General features: G+C 41.0%; 1 protein-coding gene across 1 annotated transcript in view; it reads right to left on the bottom strand.

Moving 5' to 3' along the window:
• Positions 1–13,292, bottom strand: part of LOC122802346 (probable ATP-dependent RNA helicase DDX60) — a 682,486-nt gene that overhangs the window by 547,310 nt on the left and 121,884 nt on the right. The window contains exon 3 of the mRNA XM_044071983.1: positions 5,749–5,853. Coding sequence (XP_043927918.1) covers positions 5,749–5,853 — 105 coding nt within the window. The remainder of the gene's footprint in view (positions 1–5,748; positions 5,854–13,292) is intronic.

The following is a 13,292-nucleotide window of genomic DNA, read 5'->3' as shown; positions in this document are numbered from 1 at the left end:
CAGAGAAGCGGACTCTGACGGCAGACAACGTCTTCCCATCCTTCTCACTCTGGACAAGTGTCTCGCGAACCGTTTTGCCAAACAGGGCAGAACTATCGAAAGGGGCATTCGCAAAAGACACTTTAAAGGGCTCCGCAAAGTCACAATGACGGAGCCAGGTCTGACGTCTCATGACTAGGCCTGCTCCACTAGCCCTAGCGGCTCCCTCGGTGGCGTGGGACAATAGCCGCATAGAGGTATTTGAAATTGATCTCAGAGTGGCCATTCGGGTGGAGTACAATTGTTTGTCCTCCGCCGACATGGACTCAGGGGGGGGAGGCAGCATATTCTTTGATAAGATCCCGCTGCATCCTGATGACATGTGCCATATAGTTCAGAGACCTTACTGAGAAGGTCGCTGAACTAAAAACTCGCTTCCCTAAGTGGTCCATCGAGCAGGACTCCATGCTCGGTGGATGGACTGAGGGGCTCTCCTGAGCTAGCTCCCTCTTCGTGGCTGCCGTCGTCAACATGGCATCTATGGGGGGACCCTTGCTCCAGTGCAACCGGTCTGAGGGGGGACTTAGTATTCTGTCTGGGCATTTTGGTATTGGCTCCACAGTGTCCGGATCCTTCCACACCCAAGAGGTAGACGGGCCTGCTTCGAATGCCTCCAGAAACACGGACTCGTCGGAGGAAGACTTGGGGGCAGACCACCCACCTCTGATCCTCAGCATCTCCATGATGTCTCCAAAGGAGACATCCTCAGGGGGTGATCTTGGGGAGCCTTCCCCTTCATCCAAGTCCGTGTCCTCAGTTAAGGACTCAGGGGAGTCCACGTGCCTCCTCTTGCACTTATGCTTGCGGGGCACTTCCTCGCGGGGGCTGTCCGAGGAGGCCTCGCCAGCAACATCCTGTTCCAATGGAACCATCTGGGACATTGAAGCAGGCTGTCCCTTTGGCCGGGTGATGGAAGCCTGGCCCAGCAGAGAGGGAGTGCAGGGTGGAGCCGAGACAAGGGCCAGGGGTCTGGATGCTCTCAACAGAGCCCTCTCCACTACATCGAAAGCCGAAGGGGAACCACTCTCTCTGGGCTCCAAGAGTCGGCTCCCACTCGGATCCGATGAAGGGATCGGAACCGGCACTGAGACCATCAGATCTGAAGGACCAGTGCGCTCCAACCTGGACGGAGCCGAAGGCACACTGAATCCCTCAGATCCGAAGCTCGGGCTAAGGCTCCGAGAGGTTGGATCCGACAGGCTCGAGGGCAGGGTCGGATCCAAAGTACCAAGTACTGTCGGCGCCGACCCACCCCCGGCTCCAACGCTGCTCGGCTCCGAACACTCTGAGCCCGGATAGCGGGTCAGAGAAGGAGCAATAGGATGGAAAAAAGGTGTCAAGCTCCCCGAAGAGCACTCCCATCTGCAGCTGGGCCTGGATGAACCTTCGCATCATCCGGTCCAAGTCTGCATCGGACATACTGAAAGTCGATCTCGAAGAGGTCATCGAGACAGGCCTGGAATGCCGCTTCGATGACCTCGATGGAGATCGGGCCTCCTCCTTGGGCCCTGGGGAGAAACAAGGGGATCGGAGCCGAGGAGGAGGAGACCTAGAAGCAGTGGCGGGAGAAGCCCGCTTAGCTGGCGGGGCCGAAGTGGAGGCCTCGGCTCGCCGCTTGTGGTGCTTCTCCCTCCGTTTCTCCCTCCTGGCCTCCCTGTCCTCCGGCGCTTTAGCAGGAGTTTGAGTCCCGGCCGAAGGAAGGGGGGCAGGAATGGCAGCAACCACAGCCTGTGGTACAGCCACGGGAGCAGCGGAGGCTGGAGCCGAGTCCGGGGGTAAAAGTCCCGCCAAGACCAGCTTCGACCTCCGCTCTTTCAGTGCCCTGGGGTTGAACGCTGCACAAATGGTACAGCCTGAGGTGAGGTGTTCAACCCCAAGGCACCGAACGCACCGAGTGTGGCCATCATCCGGGGAGAGCTTATGGCCACACTCAGTACATTTAGAAAAAATGGCTTTTGGGGCCTCAGCCATACTTAAAAGAAAAGGTAGTGTTACACAAACACACAGGCCCCAAAACACAACACACACACACACACACTCACTAACGACCAGTGAAGGGAGGGAAAAAAACTAATTAAAAGAAAAATATTTTTACACTACAGAAAAAAGAAGAAAGTTGACAGAAAAAACACACAACTGACAATTACTAGTCGAGCTCAAAGGAATGCAGCTATCCACAAGCGCGGCAAACTAGATCTGAGGTCATGGAGGGTTGGCAGGGGATTATGGGTGAGGGGAGGAGCTAGGAGCTCGGATCCATTAGCTTGAAACAAGTTGCCGGCTCGGATCCGATATCGGATCCAAGACCCACAGGTTGCTGACAAATGAACTCCCTACTTCAGATCAAAGATTATCTAGAAAGTTCATATGAGGTCTGGTATCCCAACCGTGACCCAGGTGGTGACAGGACTAACAAGAAACAGAGTACAAAGAATAAGTCCAGTTAAAATCACTTTAGCTAGCAGATCTGTGAGACTCTCTCTCTCTCTCTCTCTCTCTGATACCCTCCCTAAGGGAAGAATAAAGATACTTTGTTTCAAGTAGTTTATTCAGTTAAGTAGAAGGATGGATGGGTTCTCTTGTTCTAATGCTTTATGGGTTTTAGTTTTGTTACCGTAAAATGAAGAAGTAGAGTCCACATCAGCTTGCTGATCACTCTTTGTTAGCTAAATGTTTTTATTTTCTCTTTAACATGCTCAACATCCAAAATATCTTTGATCCTCCAGGAAAAAAATATTCTAAAAGCAGCTGGATATACCAACCTGAATCTTATACTTGGCTATCAATAGCCTGATTGAGGAAAATGCTTCTCTTTTACATGGCATGCAGTGAATAATCATTTTCTATAGACATTCTGGTGTCTCCTGTTTTAAAATGTTTTCCTTCTGCCTCACTTTTGTCAGGAGCAGGTAGTATGGCTGCATCTTGACTACTATAGGTCTTGGCTGTTTTCTCATGGCCAGCCTCACAGCATACACATAGTGTGCCCTTTCAGTAGACAAATCCTTCCATGGAATACCACTCCAATTGTTTATTTGTACTTTCAGAAAGTAATACACTGCTTCCAGTTTCTCTGGTATACCAAAAAAATCTCAAATTTTCTCTGCATACTGTTTTCTTTTTTTTAAACAGCTCTTGTGTAGAAGCCTCATAGTCAGACAGTCATCCTTTCATATATTCAGACACATTCTTTCATTTCCACTTCTGATTTCTACTGTTTTATCAGTTCATCAGAATACTTACTTATAGCTTCTTCTATTTTTCCAGCATTTTGCTATTTGACTCTATATAGTTCTCTGTTGTCTCACTTATTTTAAATACCTCTGAGCACATTCAATTAAATTTTTCCTCCAAAATCTGGAAGCCATCTCCAGTACTGAAGCTGAAAGTTGAAGTGCTGTTTGCTGAACAGCTTCAAGATCTTGAAAAGTTTCACAAACGAGCAATACTGAAGGAAAAAGTCCAAGGCCACCAATCTTCCACAAAAAAAATGTTTATTAAGCCCTTTTCGTCTTGCCAAATAACAAAGCTTCTTCAGATAAAATTGCTGAATAATGACTTCATATAAATACATAAAAAATTAGTCATATCTGATTTATATGACTTTCTCCTTCAGTACTGCTCATTTTTGGAACTTTCCAAAAGTTTGTGTGTTTTTTCAGCTTCAAGATCTTGCCAACCAAGGCTTTTTCTTCTGCTTTTCCACGTAGTTTTCTTTTATGTTCCCCAAATTTCTTCTTTTTTTTTGCTGGCATCCAAGCAGTGTAATTACTAACAAGTAACTGAAATGTACTGGCTTTTTAACAATATTTTTCAGTTTTCACATTGTGTAAGCTCTAATCAACCTGTTGCTTTGTATGTAGCCATCCTGAAAGTGTCATGGCCCAGTGAATGGAGAATTTTTTTTGTAGAGCACTACAGGGCATCCAAAGACCCTTAGCCATGCTTTCTGATATCTGCTAAATCATATATGGTACAATAGTTATACACAGACTAGTCTAGGAACCAGTGGGTGTAATGCATAGAATCAGCCCTGGAAAAGATGCCAGGTCATCGTACAATGCACACATATTCTTACTCCTACATATGTGTTTATAGGCAACCAACACAAAGAGAGAACATGTCAATACAATACTAAAGGTACTCCCATCAGGTACCATACTGAAAAGCAAAGTAGTGTAATACAGCAATGTTAAAAGCAGCATCAAGATGACTCCTGCATTTTAACAATTGTTTGAAATACTACATGTCTGTATGCCGATAATCAGAGACTGACCTATGCACTTCTATACTGGTAGCCAACAAGTCAAATAAAAGCATGCTGAGCTTGTATTTTGTTTCTCTCTCATCACCAGTTAGTACCTTACAGGTATGTGTAAGGAGTACCTGATCACGTGGGGGGATACTGATTCTCAAACTATGATGGGAGCAGAGAAATGTTTCTTTCCCATGTGACCAGTCCCCCTGTATTCCTTACCCATTTTCAGATTATTTAAATATTTTGGAATCATTGGTCTATCCTGTAGAGACCTTGAAATTACTGAATAGGCTGATGGATACTCAACAGTTAACCCATTAAACAAGAAATCACACTCACATGTACAAATCTATGTACAAAACATATAAATGTTTAAATCTATAGCACATTCGTAGAGTTATACATTTTATAATAAATCTTATGAAGATCTATGGAAACAAAAATGTGTGTGTATGTGTTTATGCGTAATATGTGGGTGTTAGGTGTGTAACATGCATAACATCTAGCGCTGTAAGGGTAAGAAAGAATTTTCTTGACAAGTGACAAGTCATTGCTGAGGTATATGAGCATCCCTTGGTACTGTACAAGTAATTCTTAATTCTGTGTTTCAGGAGATCCAACATTTTTTTTCACAAACACAGCTTTGTTTGAACTACTGTTTTTATTTCTGTATAGTCACCAGGCAGTACTAAAGCACTGTCATTAGACTTCTCAAAGAATTTTATGTCTGCTGTCAGGTCTAAGGCTGATAAAGCAACTATGTCTAGAAATCTCCTTTTGTATAGAATTTTTAAGTTTTTTTTTTTCAACAGCACTGGATATCACACTAAAAAGCATTTATATTTTATTAGGTATACATTTTAGTCATTCTAAAGAAACCATGTGTCATGCCCTCAAATTATAAACATGTTTATGTTGCCTCTCTGAGTACACAGATACAAATGTCACAAAATATCACAATTTACTTTCAGGCCTGAGGTGTCTGTTATTTTGGGAAGATGTATCATCTTCCAGTGTCTGGACCCTTTTTTTTTCCCTGTGTGCCTTCTTAGCAAGCAAACATGCAGCAATGTCACTGCAATCTAAACAAAAGTGAATCTCCTGTATGTGACATCCTTGACAGTATCCCAAGCACAATGACCTGATATCAAGGCACCACTCCTATTTGTCAAAAAGGCTGACTGACATTCCACCCACCTACCACAAAAATGTCAGCCATCTTTGGATGCATTATTTTTCTTTCTCTGAATGGCCCTTTTATGGATCATGTTCCCTATCAAGCCTGTCTTTAGTAACGAAGATGGGAGCCTTGCCTTTGTATTAAAGAATTGGCAATACAGTCAGACAGTAACCTCTTATGAGGAAAAAATTATATTTGAAAATTATGATTCATTAACAATATATTTCTAAATGAACAGAACCTTATGGTACTACCTGTGTCTGTATCTTACCTCTCCAATAAGAAACTGCAAAGAAAACAGGAAATACAGCTTTAACATGTGAAGTTTCTTTGGTTGATTGAAGGTCAACAGTGAATGCTTCAGCACAGAAAAGGACTGAAAAACAAAACAATGTTTACTATATTCTGCCCACTAATGCACTGCAAAATCACAAATATGTGTATATTCCTATTAGCAGTGAGGTCAGAATAGACAAAAACATTCAGTAAAACCTCTCACCAGACAACAAATCTACAGTTTTAAATAAATAAATGTTTTAATACATTTTACATCACTGTATTTCATGGATATTTCATTTACCATGACATCTAATACACATACCCTTAATCTTACCACCCTTAAAACCACACTACCCTAAAGGTTTGTGCATCATAATATTCATAATAATTCTCTGTTGGCCCCTTTACAATTGTACTAAATTTTATACTGGCTCATCAAGTTCCATTATTTTAAGGTAGACATATTCTTTATGCTGAATAAATGAGGGTCTTCCTCTCTCATTCTGCTAAATAAAGCAGAAACCTCTCAGTCTGTTGCCATTTCAAAATGTCTTGGCAGCATTAGACTCCTCATATAGGTGTAGCATGTGATGCTAAATAACTGTTTAACAGTCATGAGAATTTCACCAGCCATATCAGAAACAATGGCCAGCCTTAGTAAGACTGTCCTTGCATTCTAAACCAGTCCCTAATTTAAATCCCAGTGCAACCTTACCTGCCTAATAAAATGTTAACCTTCTACTCCAACAATTGTCCAGCTCGGGTTTCCCTCTTGAGCCAAAGTCAAAGTCACAACACTAGTGTTAACACTCCACAGGTCATAGTCCCTTGCTTCTGTGATTCTGAGTTTTTTCTAAGCCTACCATTAAGCATACAGATTTAAGCTAACAAATGCTATTGCAATGCATCCTGCTGTCCAGAGTTTAAGTTTCTCAATCTTCCTCTACAAAATCAAGTGAATGTGAGTATGTCACACAAATATAGTGTATTCCTAGGTCAGACATGAAAAGCAACATATATAGTACGTAACCTTACATGATAAAAAAACAAATAAAAGAAAAAGAAAATGGACGTTTTTTTTTTCACTGTATACACTGACTGCATCATCACATAGTACATCAAACATGTTTATACTAAAGGTGCTAGGAATCACATTATCCTGAACATAAAGGCAACGAGATCAAATGCCTAGGCCACGACAAAGTAAATCAGAACCAAAACTACTATCAGTACAAGGTATTAATGACATTATACTATGAAAATGATTTACAGTTTGTGTTCTCTCAGGATCTGCGTAACTGCTGAATATTCACAACTGCATGCTGACTTGAAATCACATGTGGGAAAGCATGACTTTTCTAAGCACACTTTTCCTTTTTAAAATTTTGCCTGCTTACCATTAATTAGTCTGATGTGCTTTATATTACTGAGAAAGAATAGCTGTGTAAAATCTTACCATAACCACAGATGTCCTTCTGTTCTATGTTGCAGTAATATTTACATATGGGTTGTACTCCACCAAATGACCCGACATCCGGCCTGCATACAAAAGCTTATTGCCTCTGCCTGTACATAAAATGTGTCACGAAGGCAAAGGGAATGTTAGCCAAAAAAGGGACATCCACACATGCTAATTTCAGAACAAGTTAGCCCCGTGAGGAAAAGAAATCCAAAGGATACCTAAAAAGGGAGTCATCCTAGGAAAGAAGAAGTTGTATGAGGAAAGTGGGTGGGCTAGAGTACTGCAACATAGAAGAGAAGATCATCTATGATTATTGTAAGATTTTACACAATGTTTCTATGTCCTTCTATTTAATGTTGCAGTACTCTTTACATATGGGAGAGTGCAAAAGCTCAAAAGGAACTCAGGGAGGAGGCTGGAGCAGAGGAAGACAACAAAGAAGCATTTCCTACAAATCTATGCAGAATTGCCATAGCAGATCCTGCCCTGGATCTGGAGATAGTGTCCAACTTGTAATGCTTTTTAAAAATATGAACAGTTGACCAAATAGCAGCTTCCAAAATGGAGTGAGCATCTAGACCTTTGAAGAAAGCCTGTGAGGAGGCAACAGATCTGATAGAATGGGCCTTAACAGGAGATGATAAAGATGTCCCATGAAAGTCATAGCAAAACACAATAGCCTTAGAAATTCACAAATAGATTGTTTGGAATATGTACACCCACAGCCCTGGGATGAAAGGGCACAAAAAGTTGATCAGACTTCCTAATATGCTACTAGAAGAACCATTTTCCATGGGGAAAATTTCACAGTAGCAGAGGCCACTGGCTCAAAAGGGGCCTGAATAAGCTTCTCTAAAATATAGTTAAGATCCCATGGAGGAGGGACTGCTTTCCTGGGCAGTTTCATGTGTAGAACACCTTTAAGAAAAAGTTTAACTTCTAGACCGGAAGCTAAGTAGGGATTTAATGGCAAGCAAGCAGACAAAGCAGAGCAGTGGACTTTGACTGAGGAATAAGAAAGGCCACTATTAAGCAACTGACACTGGAAAGAAAGCATTGAAGGAATGTCAGCAGAGAGAGGGTCCCTCTTTTCTTTTATGGCACCAGATAGAAAATCTTCTCCACATAGAAATATAAGATTTCCTATTATTGGGTTTCCTGGCCTCCTGCAAAACCCGAAGCATGCCCTTAGAAAACAAGTGCCTGAAAGGGATCAAATGTTGATCACCCACAAGGTCATTTGCAGAGCTGACAGATGTGGATGAATCCCTTGTCCTGAGTTAGTAGGTCCAGCCAGTGAGGTAACTTGTACTGATGACCCTTGTCTAACTGCAGAACTAGAGGGAACCAGTGCTGTCTTGTCCAAAAGGGGATCACTAGCAAGATTTTTGTTTTTTCTTGCAGAATTTTCAGCAGGATGTTGTTAGAGTGTGTTGAACTGTGAATAAAAGATTGACATTAACTTTGCTGTAAATATGCTGAAAAATAAAGCATAGAATAAAAAGTTTGCTAGAATGTAGGTATAGAGTTTGGCAATGTAAAATGGACAGCCATACTATGTATGTGTTATGAAAAAACAAACAAACATGTTTTTCTAATATCAGAAAAAAGTCTGACGTGCTCTCTTACAACGGACATGGCTTTTTATAAAATCAGTAGTACAAGCTGTTTCCTTCAAAAACATGTTCTCTCACAGTATCAGGAATAAATTTGACAGATTGACTGTACATGGCTTTTTACAGAAACAGCAAGAAAATACTTCTGAAAGACAATTATTGCATGCATTCTCAAGTGCTTACAAGTAAATATTAAATGGCTTCAAACAAGGACAATCACAAAACATTTACTTAAAAACCAAGTCTAAAAAGAAAAGCATCAGTAGAACAGATGTTTCTGTATAAAACCCAGAAAGGATACCAAGCGGAAAACAGGATCTAAAGTGCTTGAGAAGAACAGTATAAGCAGACTGTTAAAATTCAGCTATGTTAGAGGTATTGTTAGGAGCACACTTGTTTTGAGGTATTGTATAGGAGAAGCAGATATAATCTTCCATACTAATCATGAAGTAAACCTTTGCACATCTATGCTACAAACTGACAGAAGAGTACATGTTGTTTGTTACAAAAATAAACTGTGCTTACGGTAAAACAGTTTTGTGCTGCAAAATATATTTTCTCATCAGTGCAGGTTGCAAGACACTGTGTTTTACACAGACTGCAAATTCAGCAGTAAACAGTGAAGAAGACTTTGTGTCTTAAGAAGACAGAGTCCAGTACAACAAGTACAACACAGCAGCCAGGGGCGGCTCGTGGCATAGGGCTGCCGGACTGCAGCCCCCTCAAAAATAAAAAAAGAAAAAAAAATGAAAAATAAAAAAAATTATTTTTTTAAAATTCGCGGACTTCACGCATAGACCGAGTCCCGACTTATCGGTCTATGCGCATGCTCAAGGCAGTCCGGCCGTCCCCATAGGGGGACACAAGGAGACGTCTGTGCACTTTTACAGTGCACAGACCCGCCAGGATTATGGGTCGCGTCCAGACTGCAAGAGGAGCAGCAGGGACTCGGGACAGAGCCTTAGGGATCTCGCGGGTCTTCAGTATTGCGCGGGAAGGATGTATGTACGTTAACTGGATGTATTCAGGTAAGGTGCCTTTTAATTTACAATGTTTATTTTTATTTGTATGGTGCTTGTGCTTTACTGGAGTGTGAGTGTGTGTGTGTGTGTGTGTGTGTAAATGCCCCAGGTGCTTATGGTGGTGTGGTAGGGAATGCCTCAGGCTTGAACCCTGTACCCTGTATGCAGGTGTTAAAGACTTGAGTTCCCTACCCACCACCATTTGTAAAAAATTTCAGATTTTTGCCTCATATTCGATCTGATCTGTTCCTCATAATATCTGTGGTTTGTAAATGCTGCAATGCTTGATATTTGATGGTGTAGTAGTAGCATTGTTGCCTCACAGCTGTAGGTTCTTGGGTTTGATTCTTGGCTGGGGTTCCTTCTTTGTGGGGTCTGTATCTTCTCCGTGTTTGTGTGGGTTTGCTTTTGTGTCCTCCCATGTTACAAAGACATGTCTGCATTATTTCTTCCTGGGCCTCTGCTGAAAATTGTTTATTTGTTCCAAGTCAGACTGTCCTGATTAAAAAATGTTAAATAAAATTGACAGGCATTTGAATTTCAGACTTAAGGGTTTCTGAATGTTTAATTCCTTGCGTATTTGATGGTGCAGTGGTAGTATTGTTGCCTCACAGCTATAGGTTTTCTGGTTTGATTCTTGGTTGGGGTGGCTTCTGTGTGGAGTCTGCATCTCCTCCATGTGTTTGTGTGGATTTGCTCTGGTGCCCTGCCATTTTACAAAGACGTGTCTGCAGTTTTAATCCCTGCTGAAAATTGGTTTTGTTCTGTCCGCAGTAAAATTGACAGGCATTTGAATTTCAGACTTCAGGTTTCTGAATGTTTAATTCCTTGCATAATTGATGGTGCGGTGGTAGTATTGTTGCCTCACAGCTATAGGTTTTCTGGTTTGATTCTTGGTTGGGGTGGCTTCTGTCTGCATCTCCTCCCTGTATTTGTGTGGATTTGCTCTGGTGCCCTGCCATTTTACAAAGACGTGTCTGCAGTATTAATCCCTGTGTCTCTGCTGAAAATTGTTTTTGTTCTGTCCGCAGTAAAATTGACAGGCATTTGAATTTCAGACTTCAGGTTTCTGAATGTTTAATTCCTTGCATAATTGATGGTGTGGTGGTAGTATTGTTGCCTCACAGCTATAGGTTTTCTGGTTTGATTCTTGGTTGGGGTGGCTTCTGTGTGGAGTGTGCATCTCCTGCCTGTGTTTGTGTGGATTTGCTCTGGTGCCCTGCCATTTTACAAAGATGTGTCTGCAGTTTTAATCCCTGCGTCTCTGCTGAAAATTGTTTTGTTCTGTCCGCAGTAAAATTGACCGGCATTTGAATTTCCAACTTCATGTTCTTCAGAATACATAGTAGCACAACCTTTTTTTTTTTTTTTAGCAATTTTGAAGTTTATAAGATGAATATTTTAAATTTGTCCCTATTTTTGGGACTGTATTCCCCATTATTGGCTTGTCCAGGTTTTTGTGCTAAGGTTGACAGCTATGGCAAGAACTGAATTCACTGAATATGTTTGAGGGCTGTATTCCCTCATTACTGGGTTTGTCCAGGTGTTTTGTACTAAGAGGTTGACAGCTATGGTGAGAACTGAATTCACTAAATGATAGCCATTTAAGTTTCAGTCTTCCTCTTTTACAAAGCAGCTGATGTGGCGTAGTGGTATGTTACTCTGACTGATTTTTGCTCAGGGACCTTGGCAGTAAAATATATGGTGGCAACACAACATTTTATTCTAGCAACTTTCCAAGATTATACAAGCAATGTTTAATGTGTCCCTGTTTTGGGTTTTTGACCCCCAATACATTTTGGCTTTTTCCAGTTTTCTTGAGCTGCGAAGTTGAGATGCAGTTGAGTATTGAGTAGATTTTACAAGGAACTGAGAGCTGCAGGGGAATAGAAGTTTAGTACTTTGCCAAGTTAATACTATAGCACAACAGGCTGTGTACTTGCTTTTGATGCAGAAGGTTGTGGGTTCTACTCCCACAAGGGGTAGATGCTGCCGTACTGAGAATGCTCTCCTTGGTGAAGATACTAACTATGAGTTCGTTATCAGTTTGCCATCCATTTCCTTTTGCAATATTATTACTAGCTTATCATTTTTAATGTAATATAGACAATTTATTCCTCTTGGGGCAACAGACACTTTATTTTTCGATGAAACCATGAAATATAAAGGTGATTGCTAGCAGCAACCACTTCATTAGTTACAGATTTCTTTAATGTGGAATTATTTAGATGACTGACTTCAGAGATTGTGCATATTTACTGATAATGGACTGTAGAATTGTGCATATTTACTGATAAAGGTGGACTGTAGAATTGTGCATATTTACTGATAATGGTGGACTGTGGAATTGTGCATATTTGCTGATAATGGTGGACTGTGGAATTGTGCATATTTACTAATAATGGTGGACTGTGGAATTGTGTATATTTACTAATAATGGTGGACTGTGGAAGTCTGAGTAGACTTTTTATGATAAATGTTCTCAACTGGGCAGTTTTGCCATTATGGGTGCATATGGTTTGTTTCATTGCTTACTGGAAAAATGTTCAAAACAAATTTAAAACATCCTGTAACAAGTGTACTGTATTGTACAAGGAATATAATTTTAGTACAATGAGGAAGGTGTATCAAAGAGCACATGTATGTTTCATATGCAAGGAGCCTATGATTCGAAAACAGCCCAAAATTAATCTTTATCTGCCACTGGCAAAATGTATTTTCTTTGAATGTGGGTTTCAATGCTGTTTCAATGAATGTGAGTTTCAAAGGCAGAGAAGTTTTAATGCTAAGTTTTCATTGTGAGACTGCATTGCTTTGTTTAACAGATGACTTAGTGTTTGTGCTGTAAAATACAAAATAAAACTTTCAAATGAAGTCCAACTCATCATAGAAGTAAAGCAGTATGCACATTAGTGTTTATGGTAAATGGAGTGAAATAGCCAAGTATAATGCTTCATTGGAATGGCTGCAGAGGCTCCATTCAACCATTGTTTTGTCAGGGGGGGAAGGGCAGCAAACTCAGACAGGCCCAGCTGAACTATACCTACCAACTGTCCAGATTTTCAAAGAATGAATAGATTTTTGCTTCTTATTTTTGGTTTGTTCATAAAATTTGTAGTTTTAATTCCTAAATGATTTGCCAGAAGTCACTCTAAGTTTCAGACTTCATAACCTTCAGAAAAATGCATGTTAAAGTAAGAGCTGTTGTATCAACTGTCTCAATTTATACAAGAGCAATTTTTAGTACTGTTTATATGTGCCCCAATATATTTGGCCTTGTTCTGATTTACTGCATTAACAGGTTGAGAGGTACATGCAAATAAATTGCTTTATAGAATTAGGCATAGCCAACGTCTCAACTGTCCCCAATTTTGGCTCAAAATGTTGCTCTTCCCCTTATAATCCCTCCAAAATAGCAATTTTGGAAGAAAACATG

The sequence above is a fragment of the Protopterus annectens genome, chromosome 5.part0 (assembly GCF_019279795.1).
Source record: "Protopterus annectens isolate FY-2018-M chromosome 5.part0, PAN1.0, whole genome shotgun sequence".
NCBI lineage: Eukaryota > Metazoa > Chordata > Ceratodontiformes > Protopteridae > Protopterus > Protopterus annectens.
This window is presented reverse-complemented; position numbering and strand designations above follow the sequence as displayed.